Source organism: Cryptomeria japonica, chromosome 11, assembly GCF_030272615.1.
Source record: "Cryptomeria japonica chromosome 11, Sugi_1.0, whole genome shotgun sequence".
NCBI lineage: Eukaryota > Viridiplantae > Streptophyta > Pinopsida > Cupressales > Cupressaceae > Cryptomeria > Cryptomeria japonica.
In genome coordinates this window covers 126,184,871-126,201,007 of record NC_081415.1, presented here as the reverse complement: position 1 = coordinate 126,201,007, position 16,137 = coordinate 126,184,871, and the positions used below count along the sequence as shown (strand labels likewise).

Here is a 16,137-nt window from a genome sequence, read left to right as displayed (position 1 = left end):
CATCTAAATTTATTGCATTTTTTCCATATTTGGTTTTTTTTGTAACTATTTTTGCTGTTTTATATTGTTTTAATATTTTTCCCTTTTTATGGTTTTTTAGGGATATTTGTTGTTTTTCTTATTTTTAAGTTTTTTCTGCTTTTTCACTATTTTTGGTATATTTTGTTGATACTTTTAAGTATAGAATTTCTTCAGATGCATAGTATTGATAGGCTCATAGAACCAATCATCTTCTAGTGTAGATAATATGTATGCTCCTGAACCATATGTTGCTACCATGACAAAGGGACCTAACCAGTTGTGCTCAAATTTACCTTTCTTTTCTCAATCTTGCTAATTTCATGGATTTTCCCTTAGAACTAGATTTCCAATCTGAAAAATTCTTGACTTAACTCTATGGTTGTAACTTCTTGCCATCCTTTATTTATATGCCTTCAAATATTCTAAATAATTTTGGCGATGCTCCTGAATTACCTCAAGTTCTTGAAGTCTAGAGACTCATTGTTCTTCCTTTGGAATAAGACCTTTCAAAGACACTCATAGAGAAGGTATCTCTACTTCAACTGGTAATATGGCTTCTGATCCATAGACTAAGCAATATGGAGTTGCCCCCATTGGTGTGTGAATGCTAGTTCAATATGCACATAGAGCAAGATTTAGCTCAATATGCCAGTCTTTACTAGCTTCATTGTCTATTTTCTTTAGGATCTTTAGGATTGTCTTGTTTGATGCCTCGGCTTGACCATTTCCCCATGGATAATATGGTGTATAAAACCTACGTTGGATAGTATAGTTTCTTCCATCAAACCTTATATTATCCTTCTTAAAGAGAATACCTTGAGTTGTTATCCCAGATCTCCTCAAGTGATTAATATTCTATCAGAGGATCTAGCTCTAATACCAATTGTTAGAAGCAATCAAGGAGGAACACTGAGAGGGGGGGATGAATCAGTCTTCCTTGATTACACAAACTTAGCAACCCAAAATAGATTTGATAAATTGCATCAATAAGACAGATAAGCAAATTGAAAGCACAACACACAACACCAAGATTTTTGATGTGGAAACCCAGAGTAAGAGAAAAACCAAGGTGGGAACCTACCCATAGTAAGATGATACTCTGTAGGAGTATGTGAAAATATTACAATGGAGAATGCACATTCATTCGGGCACATTGTCTGAATCTCACTACTCAATAATAATGGCCCGGAAGGCTACAACCCTCAGGGAAGTCTCACCGACTTAAAATAAGATTCGGACTACAATCTGGAAGAAATGAACTTAAAGAATAGAATCTCCAAATGTCTGATTACAGTTCCAGTTAAGCACAGTTGTCTGCCTAGCAACACCAATCTCACCTCAACCTCAACAACAAAGGATAAATCACTTGTTCACACAAAAACCTCTCTTTGCTAATGCAAATGCAACATCAACATCAAAATTACATGAATATATCACCTATATATATACAATTCATCAGCCTTGATAACAAGGTTGGCTAGACCCTCAACCCTCAACTCACAATTACAAAATTACATCACATGATACAAAGATCGACCATTGGGCTAATATAATGATTTGCATAGCATAGCACGGTCCTAAGTCAAATTCCCAAATGCACAACTCCACCACCAAGAAAATTGCATAGCACGAAAATCATCACCAGTTAAGGCAAACCACAAAAACATTGCACAAAAATAAATGTCGATCTCTGAAACAATTAGGAGATGACTAGGAAACATCAACAAGCACATTATAATCATTAGGAACAGCTTCGCCAACACCACTTTTCAAATCTTCATCGGTCAATGTCTGAAAGCTCAAGAACACAACCAATCAACAATTGTCACAAAGAAAGATAACTTGCACAACACCAAATCATGAGTCATCTGAAATGAAGATACACAAGACAATCCCAAACAATATCACAAAATCTCAGCATAAGATCCGATCACGCTGGAATATACCAGAGGATATACCGAACTCGCCAAAACAGCGATCAACAAAACAGTACTACAAAACTAGATCATAAGATCTTCCCAGTCAACAATCACCAGAGAAATACACAGGAATATGGTGACGTCAATGAAAACAACATATCCTAGCAACAACAATGACCAACAATATCCAACAGTAAGAACATTAAAAAAAGTGTAAAAATAAAAGACAGAGTTGTAGAGGTGGAAATTTCTTATCTTACCCTAATCATTATAGTTATGGTCAGTTCATGGTACTAGATAAATATTTATTACAATATGAAGACAAACTTCTTTTACCATGGTCACCTCATGGCACTATATAAATCATAATTACAATATTGTATTTAGATGACTTGATTTTTTGGCATCTTGTTTACATTTACAATGAGTATTTTTTCATGTATTCAAGAAACTCCTTTACATATGTCAATTGAGTTGTAATAGTCTTTATATTTGTCCACATCTAAATAAAGTGCTCTCATTGAGTCATCCATAGAGTTAGTCTTTCACTCTACATAGTTAGTGTGTTATTAAATTTATTATAATAGGTGGAATCTCTTCCCTTGCTCTCTTTGGTTTACTTAATTTTTTCACAACTAGATCCTATATGAGTTTTGTTCATAATTATCTTAAATTGTTCAAATGATGAATGCTACTCATTGTATGTTTCTTTATATTTTATGAGTTTCAATGACATTTCAAAGAGAAGAAAAATTGAAAGTTCTCTATTATGCTACATGGACTAGATATCTTTTGAGTATTTAAAAATAATGTTTAATTCCCAAAGGGCTTTATGAATATTGTTAGTCATTCAAGCACTCAATTATTAAAGATTGAGGTAGGTCAATGACAATAGTCTACAAACTACTTGATTGTTCTTCGAAAGTATCATGTCATTATAATATAAAGATTGCTTTTAGATTTGTGGATATTAAATGTATAGAGGTAGATCTAGACCAAAGCTATAACCAACAAAATTTAAATTATAAAGTTTAGTTTGGACCATCCAAAAGTACAAAAAATTGACAAATTATTTTTGACATCTATCACAACCATTTTTTGTCATTAAAATTAAATGAAATATAACTTCTAATTTATTTTTTGTATTTTGTTAAATTTGTAGCATGAATCAACTTGAATTCTATTAATTGAATTAATTACTACTTCAAAATATATAATGAATTAAATTAAATCAAATTAATTTAAATATAATAATTTATTATTCTTATCTAAACTTATTATAATTATCTCTATAGACTATGATATACACCATTGTTCTCGATGCCCCACTCTCCACTCTACTCTTTAGACAACTCTGCTTTATTATGCAGCCCCACTGACCCATTAATGATGCCATGACTCTCACTATTGATGTCACTAAGATGTCTTCCACATGCTTCCCAGTAAAGTGCTCTTCTAACATCATTCTCGCATTTTGTTTTATAAATATCAGTTGTTAACCATCGTCGACTCCTACCTTCCTTCCATATCACATTATTACAGATCTCTTCCATGGAGTTTCAGATGCAAATCACAAACTACTTCTCTTCTTATAACTATGATGTATATATCTTGATATCTTTCCTTCCAAGCTGAACTATCTTTCCCTAAAAATACCCTTCATGCCTTGACTATAATATAAACATAGAGAAACATTTATAAGACAAACTTCATCTAGAATCATGATTCAATATACAATTAATCCTACTATGTAATATATTGTTTGATACAAATCTAGGATTATATTTACATCTCATGAATTACCTCTTCTTTATATTATACATCTATTGAAAATTTGTAATCTCTGAATAAAAATTAAGATTTAGCAAGCAAGGGATTAGTGCAAACATTTGTAGTACATTTTTCTCTGATTTCATTAAATTTGATTCTATTAAATTATTATGTCATTGGTGGTGTGCCTTCTACACTTTAATAGAACTTAAGTAATATATTAAACATAAAAAAGAAATATGTTTATAGAGATGAAATAAAATGAAAGACGGATTACAAGAAATTTTTAGATAAGACAAGAATGAAGGAAACATTCTAGATTTTAAGCATGAGCTTATATTGTAGATTCTCAACAATGGAAGAAGGAAACTAGGCTCCTATGAATTCCAATAATGGATAAAGACAAAAATGAACTAGGAGATGATCATGCAGAGGATAAATACACAAGATTAATGATAAAACATTAATGATAATTCACTGAAGGTTTTGATCATTAATAGTCGACTCCTTCACTTTCAATTGTACCTTTTGTAAATCCATGTGTATGGAGACAAGATACATATACCATGTTTCTATTCTTCCATTGATGAGGATATAATTTATTTTAGAGGAAATAATATCAACTTTTGTAAGAATAATAACTCATTATTTTAGGGAAATGGCCATTACAACCTTAATCAAATTACGGTAAAAAGGAGAGGGAGATGAATCCTCTTACAACATATAATAGGGGTGCTACATGTTGAGTGTTAGTGTCCAAAAATGATTTAGGTTCCTCATAATATCTTTTGATTTTAAAACTATCTTATGGATTTTGGCTATGATTTTCTAAGATTAGGGCTCTTATGGGGTCCTTTTGTGATCATTAAGGATGTCCAAATTAGTGAAAATGGTATTATACATACAAAGTGTAATAGCATTAGAATGATTAGAAACACATAAAATGGAGTTGTAGAGGAGGAAAATTCTTATCTTACAACAACCATGATATTTATGGTCACTTCTTGATACTAGATAGAGCTTCATTACAGTAATAAGACAAAGTTTATTTACTCATATGCCATATATAAACTTAAATCTAGATTGTATTAAAATGAATTGTCCTTTTAGCATATCATTTTTTATTTAGAGGGATTAATTTTCCATGTATTCAATTAACTCCTTTACACATGTCTATCTAGTTGTGGAATTTTTTTACATTTTATAGATCAAAGTAAAGTACTCTTGTCAAGCCATCAAGAAAGTTAGATTTTCACTCTACATAGTTAGTGGCTTATGTTACTTTCTATAATAGGTTGAATCCCTCACCTTGTTCTCTTTCTTTTTCTTTGTTTTTTTAGGAGACAACTCCTACTTAGGTATTTTTTGTTCAAAATTATCTCAAATTGTGTGATGGATGCTACTCATTTAATGTTTCTTTATATTTTATGATTTTCATTGGAATGTCAAAGATAAGAAAATTTAAAAGTGATTCATTATTTTACATGGAGTAGATATTCTTTGAGCGTTTGAAATGAATTTTTAATTCCCAATGGTGTTTATAAATATTGCTAGTCATCTCAAGCATACAAATATTAGAGATTGAGGCAAGTGAATGATCATAGTCTACGAAGCACTTGATTGCTCTTGAAAAATATAAGGTTACGTTAACACAAAGCTTGCTTTTGAATTCATGGATATTAATGACATCAAGGTAGATCTAGACTAGAGTTATAAATAATGAATTCTTCAAATAAAAAATCTTAATTTTGGTAATCCAATAGTACAAAAAAATGACAATATGTTTTTGACATTTGTGTCGACACTTTTATATCATTAAAATTTAATAAAATATCATTTTCAATTTTTTTTTTTTAACTACTTATATATGCATCACCGGTCAACTATAATTGTATTAATTAAATTACTTACTGTTTCAATATTTTTATTTTTTTATTTTTTTTAGGTAAGTGCTATCTATAATGGGGATAGCGCCCTACATTGATAAAAGAAGAATTACATATGCACTGGCCCACAATAGGATATGGCCCAAACTATAAATATAAAAACAAAAAACCATCCGGTACAACCTATACCACTACACAAGTCTAAGAATTGTAGCAATTTTATCACCCAAAGTAGCCACCTTTTCAATATTGTTATGAGATAGTCATCCCATATCCTCTTGCATCATCCTTCGGAATGGTCCCAATTCTCTTGAAGAGACCCCTGCTCAGAATACATCCCAAGCATTGCCCATGAAATTTTCCTTCTTCATCCTCAAATCCCTCGCAGCAACCTGTGCCTCATCGTCTTTGTCTGAAGCTTTCACATTGGAAAGGAAGCACGCAGGGTTGAAAAATGGCCCCAAAATGCTTGCCCACTCCTCCTCCAGTTCCATGGCTGCATTTCTTACTGCATTGGCATCAACTTCCTTGACAAACCCATCCATTTTCTTTATACATGCATCCTTGAAGGGAAGAGTATCCACTAACAGGCAAAGGATGGTCTCGTAGATGAAACTGTCACACTAATGTCTATCTCCACTGAGCGCCTCCATGAAAATCGCCATGATTGCTTCTTGTCCATCGACATCAATGTCAAATAGTCGATCACATTGCACTTCCAAAGTCTCCTCTCGACACATACAACTCAGCCCAAAATGATGCACCATGATTCAAATAAGAAGAAACTTCGACAAAAACTAGACCTGTCTTTGCAAAATACTAATCCGGATATAGCCCTTCTATCCTTGATTCTTCCTAAAATAGTCGGTTGGGAGACAAATTCAAGATTTCTGCCCAAACAAATCCAGTCAAATCTTCTTCTTCACTCTAAGCAAAGAAAGGTGATCGCCATAATATGTACTTGTCATTTCTCACCACATGAAAGACCCTCAAACTCAACTTTTCTCTCGAGCACGCAAGGCCAAGTACTTAAGTCTATCCAATCCCAGCCCTGGGGATTGTTAATTTCTCCCGATTCAAAATTTGCAATAGAGCGTCCGGAATCTCATATGCCACAGACAACTGTCTAGGACATGAACTTCTAATTCCCATGTTGGCCAAGCAGTGCACAACCGAATTACCTTCTCGGTATGAGTGAGTAAAAGAACAGTTAGAGATGTGACCGATAAGATGTTGCATCCTTGAAATCCAACAATTTAGTTTCCAGTCCATGAATTGCTAATTAGCAATACCATTGAGTATATCTCGTGAGTCGCCTTCAATCAATACCTTGTGAACCCCCTTCTCTACACACCATTCAAGACCTGCCTCAAGAGTAGTTACTTTGGCAATGTTGTTAGTCGATACTCCCATCGAGCCAAATTTTACCCCATACTATTTCAATATTTATAATTATTAGCGAACTTAAATAAAGTTAATTAAAATATAATAAAATCCTTACAATATTATATTATAATATTACATTTATTATATAAGAATAAAATAAATAAGAAATACAAATTTAAAATAAATATTTTATTATTTTTTATGTTATGTACGGTATACACTCTCCACTCTATTATTTACACTGGTTTAATTTATTATTATGATCTAAACTTATTAGTTCCTACCCCGCAAGAACTATTGGCAAGGCTCTGCCTTAAACAGTGATTAATCTTTCCATTTTCAACAAATCAAACTGCAGGGATTTATTACATAGCTTTATATTTGACTATGTGCTATAAACAACTTGTGCATATTTTACCCTATATTTTGATGCCAGATATTTTATCCGCCTATGATTGGCTTCACAAGAGGCTCCCGAGTGCATTCCAAAAATCAAGACTAGAGAACACACAAAATACGAAGTCTGTCAGTGCATCGCAGGGGTTAAAATTTATTTTTGTTTTGGCTATTGGAATTGATTTGCTGGAGCAGAATGTCAGGAAGCAAATTGTCAGCAAGATGTAGTTACACATAACATTGTGCCTATAAATGTCATGTGGAAGTAAATACTGTACACAGATGTCCACTGTGGTCTGCACAAAACCCACAATCATTTGAGATACTTACAAGTAATTTAGTGTCTTATCCTTAGAACTAGGGTTTTGAACATTCATTCAAATGATTTGCACTGAATAAATCTTTCTCATGTTAGGCCTTGCGTGGAGGTAGGTTTTGCATAGGAAAGAAATGAAACATCAAAGAGAAAAAATGGCAGATTCAGCTATGGACTCTAATTGCCTCAACCCCATTCTGATGCCAGTTTTTCAGAATTTCAACACAAGAGAAGGATGTGGGGTTCAAAGAGTGTTTTTTTAATTTTTTAATTAAAGTCTGTTAGGGTTTTTCTGGTTTGATTACATGTGATTCTCTACTAGGATTTAGCTTCTAAATGTAATGAAGTGTGATATCTACTTCTTTAGGATTTGGACTTGCAGTTGGCATTGCCCATTGGATACACAACACCCATCGAGTTGAAAGCATTATTTTATTTAATTCAAGGTTTATCAACTGTTTTGTGGGAATGAATTTCAAGTTCAGTTATGAAAGTCCTAGTGTTCTTACCTCCTAATGTTTTCTCGTTCGATGATGACATTCTTTTTAGTAAGAATATTGTTGAGATTGGTTACCATATTCTTCTAGCTCTGTCATGGAATCCTTGGTGTTTTTAACTCTTGAATTCGGCCTATTTAGTGATGCAGTTATTTTTGGTAAGATACTGCTGAGATTGGTTATCATATTCTTCTAGCTCTGTCATGGAATCCTTGGTGTTTCTAATTCTTGAATTCGGCCTATTTAGTGATGCGGTTATTTTTCGTAAAGATACTGCTGAGATTGGTTAGTTATAGTCCTTTAGCTCCACTACAAAAGCTTTGTAGTTTTTAATTTTTTTAAGCTTTTTCTTTAGTTCTTGTTTTATGCATTGAGTTGGATGCATAATTTAGTTGTTCTTAGCGATTTATCATTGTTTTTGGGATTTTAACCCAACAATCTGCAATGAATGTGCCAATGTCTTGAACACTAAATTTCATTTTATTCAACGTTTTCATTAAGAATAATCTTGATATTGATCAACTATAGTATTAATTAGTTTGAAATGGGGGTAGCATTTTCCTAAACACTCTGTTTATTTTACCATCTTCCTATTGATTAATTTATGAGGGTTTTAATTGTTTCATGGTACTTTGGTATATATATGGCAAGTGCAAGCCCGATGCCATCAACCTTTGGATCTGGATACATTGACCTTTGGATCTGGATACATTGAAGGGACATGTTGATGCAGTCACAAGGCTTTTCTTTTCACCAAATGCCCTGTGTTTGGCAACAAGTATGCTTTATACATTCTGTAGAAAACCAGGGTCTTCTTTATTTTTGAAATAGTTAAAGCAGATCTACTTAGCAGGCTAGGGAACTTATAGAGGGCTGATTTTTTGTATTGAGCATTATTTTCTCATCTTACTTCATGAAGATTTGCTTCAACTTCTATAAAACAACACCTTTTTTCTTCTTTGAAAATCTGTCAATTTACCTTGCAAAATATGTAATGGAAAAATGCCATTAGATTATCACATATTTGTTTTCCTGATTTTGGTCGAAAGCATCACTCAGATTAGGTTAGCCAAATTTAACATCTCTATCGTTGAAGACCTCTGCAATTTGATTTGGGCTTACAGAAACCCATTCGCCATTTAAACAGAAATCAATGTCAATAAACAATGGCAAAACACTCGGTAACAATTCTCTATCTTAGCCATTTCTGAAAAATATGCTTTAAAGAAAAGCAACATTGTGTTGTTTTAGGGCGTTGTTGTGATAGCAAACTCTTCGCTATTATATTTCAGATTCAAAAGTTTTAGATTAACCGAGGATTTTGTTGTCGGGTTTTCTGAGATTGAAGCCCCTTGCTGTTGAGAGGGGCCATTCAACTCCGGTGTGGGATGTGGGCAAAAGAGTGAACTCAATGCAAAGGATCATTGTAGAGGAGGTGTCGGTGGAAATTCCTTTGTTTTTCCATCCAATTTTAAGAAATGTAATAGATGAGAATTCTTGAAGAATTTTAGATTTATTTAGTATTTTTTGAATATATTGATACTTTTATTTTGTCTCAGATGATGTTTTTTATTTCAGAAGCTCTAGGAACATGTGAACAAAACCAACATTTTTTACAAATTCTGAAATATTGGCCACGGGAATTCTGAATTGTTCCAATGTTACCGTTATGATTTAATTAAAAACGCTAGACTACATGTAAATAGGTTTCTTGCTAGTGCCCCATGGAACAACTATTTACTTATAAAATTGTACTTAACATTACATAAATATAATGTAATCATTAGTTTCTCATTAATATTTGCTAACGATAGGTTCAAATAAATACAATTTTTTTACATCACAATGATACAAAAAAAGAATAATCTAATAAGTATCTTTATTCTGAAGTTCAAATGTAATTTGTAGTTCCATGGTGCCAACTCCATCAGGAATAATCCAATAAGTGTCTTTATTTTGAAGTTCAAATGTAATTTGTAGTTCTATGGTGCCAACTCCATCTGTATGTGGTTTTTCAACTCATTATAATCATTATCAACGAATAGTTTATACTTTGGGCTAGAAATGGAGTCTTGATATTTAATATATTGCTTCATATTTCCTAAGTTAAAAGCAGCAAAGTTCATGACACACAAAATAAACATACAAAAAATAAAAACAAAACTGTCCTTGCATTCTCTGGCAAGAACTTCGCTGCTCTGCAGCACTTGTTATAATTGTCTATCGATTGTTGTATACACCATTATTCTCGATGGTCCGAGTCTACTTTGTGGACAGCGTTGCTTTATTGTTTGGCCCCACTGTCCCACTAAAATTGGTCCTCCTTTGTCTTCCACATGCTTCTCACTACCAGCTGCTCCACTTCTCACATTATTCCATACTTTTCCTTTATAAATGTCACTTCTTATCATCGCCGACTCCATTTTCCTTGTACCAAAAGGTAAAGCCCTAGTTCGCATGCTTTCCTTTACAATTGCACGATTCTTCCACAAAGGATCCTTCGTATTCCACACGCTTCCCTTGATGAAATGGGCGTTTCAGAAGCAAATCACATACTAATCTTCTTATTTTCCTCCCCTGCTTCCTATTCTCTTACTCTACATTCTTATGGATTCTTAGCATGATTGTCAAGTTTAGGGCTTTTACAGGGTCCTTTTGTGATCATTAGAGATGTCAAAATAGTGGAAATGGTCATAAATATATAGTCTAAGAACATTAGAAAAAGTGAAAAAACAAAAGATGGAATTGTAGAGGTGGAAATTTCTTATCTTACCAAAATCATGATAATTATGGCTGGTTCATGGTATTAGATTAATATTTATTACAATATTAAGATAAAGTGCTTTTACCATGGTCACTTCATGACATTAGATAAATTTTTATTACAATATTGTTTTTAGATGACTTTATCTTTTGGCATTTTGTTTATATTTACAATGGGTAATTTTTCATGTATTCAATAAACTCTTTTACATATGTCAATTTAGTTGTAACAATCTTTCTATTTATCTACATCAAAATAAAGCGCTTTCAATGAGCAATCCATAGAATTAGATTTTCATACTAGATAGTGAGTGCCTTATTAAAATTTCTATAATAGGTGGAATCTCTTACCTTTCTCTCTTTGTTTCACTTCATTTTTTCAAAGCTAGATCCTACATAAGTTTTGTTCATAACTATCTCAAATTGTTTGATGGGTGCTACTCATTGTATGTTTCTTTATACTTTATGAGTTTCAATGACGTTTCAAAGATAAGGAAAATTGAAAGTGCTCCATTACTCTACATGGACTAGATATCTTTTGAGTATTTAACGCAAAGAGCTTTGTATATATTATTAGTCATTCAAGCACTCAAGTATTAGAGATTGAGATAGGTCAATGACAATAGTCTACAAACTACTTGATTGTTCTTTGAAAGTATCATGTCACTCTAATCTAAAGATTGCATTTAGATTTGTGGATATCAAATGCATGGAAGTAGATCTAGACCAAAACTATGAACAACGAAATTTGAATTAAAAAACTTAATTTGAACCATTCAAAAGAATGAAACATTGACAAATTGTTTTAGCCATCTATTACAACACTTTTTCATCATTAAAATTGAATGAAATATATAACTTTCAATATTATTTTTGTATTTACTTAAATTTGTAACATTAATCAACTATAATTCTATTAACCAAATTAATTACTACTTCAAAATATATAATTGTTAATTCAGTAAATTAAAATTAATTAAAATATAATAATTTATTATTATGATATAAACTTAGTACAATTGTCTCTATAAACTATCGTCTACACCATTATTCTTGATGGCCCACTCTCCACTCTACTTTTTAGACAACTCTACTTTATTATTCGGTCCCACTAACCCACAGATTGATGTCATGACTCTTTTATCTTCTCCATTATTGATGTCTTCCACATGCTTCTCAGTAAAGTGCTCCAATTCTCACATCATTCTTTTATAAATGTCACTTGTTAACCATCGTCGACTGCTATCCTTCTTCCACATTCCGTCCTTGTACCAAAAGCTAAAGCTGTCGACCACATGCTTTCCTTTACAATTTTGTGTCTCTTCCATAGATGATCCCGTTGTATTCCACATGCTTTACTTGATGAAATGGGTCCACCTATCACCGGATTCCAGGTCTCTTCCACTGAGTTTCAGACACAAATCACAAACTAGTTCTCTTCTTATAACTATGATTTATAGATCTCGATGTCTTTCCTTTCAAGTTCAACCATCTTTCCCTCAAAATAGCCTTCATGCCTTGACTATATTATATAATCACTTGAAACACACAGAAACATCTTAAGACAAACTTCATCTAGAACCATTAATCTTATTAAGAATATTACTCTTTTAGAGAATATTGTTCAATACAAATCGAGGATCACAATTTCATCCTTTGTCTTCCACATGCTTCTCACTACCAGGTGCTCCACTTCTCACGTTATTCCATACTTTTCCTTTATAAATGTCACTTCTTATCATCGCCGACTCCATTTTCCTTGTACCAGAAGGTAAAGCCCTTGTTCACATGCTTTCCTTCACAATTCCACGATTCTTCCACAAATGATCCTCCGTATTCCACACGCTTCCCTTGATGAAATGGATACACCCTATGTCTCAAAGAGCAAACCCTAAATGCTTATCTTCTTATTTTCCTCCCCTGCTTCGAACTCTTCTCTTACTCAAACTTAGTTCTTAGCTCTTGCCCTCGCTCAATAACCGAGCCTTCTTCCAGCCTGTTTTCATTGATTTTTTATCACCGCTCCTCTGTGTTCAATTAAATCTATTCCCATGGCGTCTAGTTCTACCTCTTCTGGTCAAACAGAGAGGGAGCCTGCAAACAGTTATACCACTGGCCGTATCCCAGAGAATGAGAGTATGGGTGCTTTTAATGAAATTGCACCATCTGCATCTACGTCCTCAACACTCATCCGAAAGCCGTCTTACGATGTATTCATCAATCATCGCAGACCAGATGTCAAAAAAACCTTGGCCACCAGGATCTATAATGTCCTCGGCAACATGGGGGTGACAGTTTTTTTAGATTCAAAGGAATTGGAATACGGCGATTTCTTGCCAGCAACATTAGAAGCAGTAATCCGCAGTGCTACACTTCATCTAGCAATTTTGTCAAAGAACTATGCAGAATCACCTTGGTGTCTGGCAGAGCTCTCGTATATGCTTAAAAGTGGCGCCAAGATAGTTCCCATCTTCTACTATGTAGATACTACTGATCTCAGATATATAGGTGAAAAGAAAGGAATGTATGTTGGTGCCTTTGACAAGCATGAAGAGAAACGTCGATATAGCCGAGAAAAGCTTCAGGAGTGGAAAGATGCACTCTACAAAGTTTCATTTTACAGTGGTGAAATTGTCAAAAACAAAGCGTAAGTGCCACACATTCATTCTTAACAAATATTTATTCTTTTTGTCATCTATGTAATTTAACTTTTGCGTAAATGTCTGTTAGGAGTTTGATTTTTCAATGTTTTTACTTGTTCAGTGATGAGAGGAGGCTGTTGAAGAATATTGTGAATATTGTACTGAAAGAAAGGCGCAATGTGCCATTAGTAGTTGCAAAACATCCGGTAGGTCTCCATGAAACAGTAGAAGACTTTGAAAATAAATTTGCTGAGTGTGATCAGGATGTACAGATTGTGGGTATTAGGGGGATGGGTGGTTCGGGTAAGACCACACTTGCCAAAGAATTGTACAATAAAAAACGATCATCCATGGAGAGATCCAGCTTTATTTTTGACATTAGAGAAGCCAAAGAGGTGTTACTAAAAAAACAGATTGAAGTCCTCAAAGACCTTGGTGGGAATGAAACATTTGACAATGTAGAGCAAGGTAAGGAAATTCTAACAAGGCATTTGAAATCTTTTAGGGTGCTCATTGTTATGGATGATGTGGATCATGCCGATCAATTGGATGCTCTCTTACCTGCAAAAGACAGCCTTCCAAGTGGTAGTATCATCATTGTTACAACACGGGAGCGTGAAGTTCTTACATCCTGGGACATATCCTCGGTATATAAAATGAGAACATTAGATCCATTTAATGCTACACAACTATTTTGTTGGCATGCTTTTCTACAAGCTTTGCCCCTTGATGGATTTGAGGAACTTGTTGAAAAGTTTGTAGAGGCTTGCAATGGATTGCCCCTGTCTCTCAAGGTATTTGGAGGGCAATTATATGGAAAGTGCCACAAAAAATATTGGGAGTTTCTATTTCATAAGGTCTCTAGATTATTGCCTAATGATATCAAAAAGAAACTCAGATTAAGCTATGATGGTCTTGACCATGAAGAGAAAGAGGCATTCCTTGATATTGCCTGTTTCTTTATTGGTAAAGAGCACAATTTGGCTATTGAAGTCTGGGATGGATCGGGTTGGAGTGGTTTGCACATCTGGGAAAGGCTTTTCAATAAGTGTTTGGTTGAGCTTGACAGTGATAATTACATAAGAATGCATGACCACTTAAGAGATCTTGGATGGGAAATAGCAAAGCAGCATCAGCCCTACCGGCTTTGGTTGCCCCAACAGATTATTAATTTTGACAAACAAACAAAGGTGGAGTTAATACTTTCTTTTATTGTCTGAACAAACAATAGAAAGGAAAACATATTCTATACCCGAATGTTTGTGTATAAGAAGATTATTATTCTTACATTTTAAACTATTATCAAAGCTAACACAAAACTAACACACAATCTAATCAAGAAAAATCAGATTTGATAATATTATAGATTGTGAAAATCTGATATCTTTGCTAAACAATTGTTTAAAAAGATGACTCCCTAGCCTCTTGTGCAAACAAAATGACCAACTTTCCTCTTTATTATATATGTATTTAAACAGCCAATGAATTTTTATTTTATTTTTATAATATTCTAATCTTTTTTTTTCATTTTTCTTATCAGAAAAGAAGTGGAATTCGAGGAATTAAGGCCGCCTCAAGTGGAATAAAAGAGCAGTTGTTTTACGTAGTAATGTTCGCCTTTGTGTTGTGTTTCTCGACCTACTTTCACTAGTTTTAATTTTTTCTAAATATTTCAGATTTTTATATTGAGCGCTCAAAGCTTTTGCTTTTAATGTAGGAAAAAGGTCGATTAATTAGTGAGTTTGTTGAGTTTTGTGGCTTCTCCTTGCAGGAGGAACACAAACCTGATTTAAGCAGAAAATTTTTGTCGCTCACACCCTATTTAGTAGGACTAAACCTTTTAGAGATTGAAGGAGATTGTTTTAGTCAAATAATCCATGAAATATCAAGAAATCTGGTCTGGCTTCACTGGTCCAATATTGGGCAGAGAAATCTTCCGGCGCATCTTTCATTGGAATCTTTGCGGGTTTTACATCTTGACGAAATATCACATCACTTAGAAGAGTTGTGGGAGGCTGAGAGTGACGTAAGTAGTCTCCCATTTCTGCTCTGTTAAATCTATATTTCAATTTTATTAAATAATTGTAGTATGTGTTACATTTGTCTGGTTGGAAATTTGCTACAGGCCCCCCTACAGTTAAGATAGAAATCACAGGTAGCAGCAAAGTTAGGAGTCTGCCAGAAGAAATTTGCCATCTGCAATTGCTGGAGCATCTCACATTAGCGGGTTGTGCAAAGCTATCATCACTACCAAATAGTTTCGGCGATTTGGCAAATCTGCAATATCTAGATTTGTCTAGTTTCATTTCTCATTTTGAGTATGCACTTCATTTAAACTGAATAAATTCAAAATAGAAAAATATAAATTATATATCCTAATCCATGCTAATCAAAAGTAAAATTTATCAACACAATGCTCTTCCTATGTTATTAATGGTCATTAGTAAAAGTAACTCAAGAGAAGTTTTTTATACTTTAAACACATTTGGCTAGATATTTCATTTGCAACAAATCTCATTTTAGGTTCATTTAGAAGCTTAA

The 16,137-nt window shown here is 33.5% G+C and overlaps 1 protein-coding gene across 2 annotated transcripts; it reads left to right on the top strand.

Moving 5' to 3' along the window:
* Positions 1-12,046: 12,046 nt before the first annotated feature.
* LOC131065359 (disease resistance protein Roq1) lies at positions 12,047-15,935 on the top strand. 2 transcript variants are annotated; one of them, XM_059214266.1, is made up of 5 exons: positions 12,048-13,601; positions 13,718-14,786; positions 15,137-15,202; positions 15,368-15,622; positions 15,722-15,935. In XM_059214266.1, the coding sequence occupies exons 1-5, from the start codon at positions 13,006-13,008 to the stop codon at positions 15,740-15,742; spliced, it is 2,007 nt and encodes a 668-aa protein (XP_059070249.1). In that variant the 5' UTR covers positions 12,048-13,005; the 3' UTR covers positions 15,743-15,935. The 2 variants fall into 2 exon arrangements, with proteins under 2 accessions (XP_059070248.1, XP_059070249.1); XM_059214265.1 differs by having other exon boundaries at positions 12,047-13,601; positions 15,368-15,742.
* The last annotated feature ends 202 nt before the right edge of the window (positions 15,936-16,137 follow it).

Excerpts from the sequence above, each read along its gene's own strand:
- LOC131065359 (XM_059214265.1), top strand. The coding sequence starts at position 13,006 with ATGGCGTCTAGTTCTACCTCTTCTGGTCAAACAGAGAGGGAGCCTGCA. Across the intron at positions 14,787-15,136 it reads ATTTTGACAAACAAACAAAG|AAAAGAAGTGGAATTCGAGG; the intron begins GTGGAGTTAATA and ends TTTTCTTATCAG. Across the intron at positions 15,203-15,367 it reads AAGAGCAGTTGTTTTACGTA|GAGGAACACAAACCTGATTT; the intron begins GTAATGTTCGCC and ends TTCTCCTTGCAG.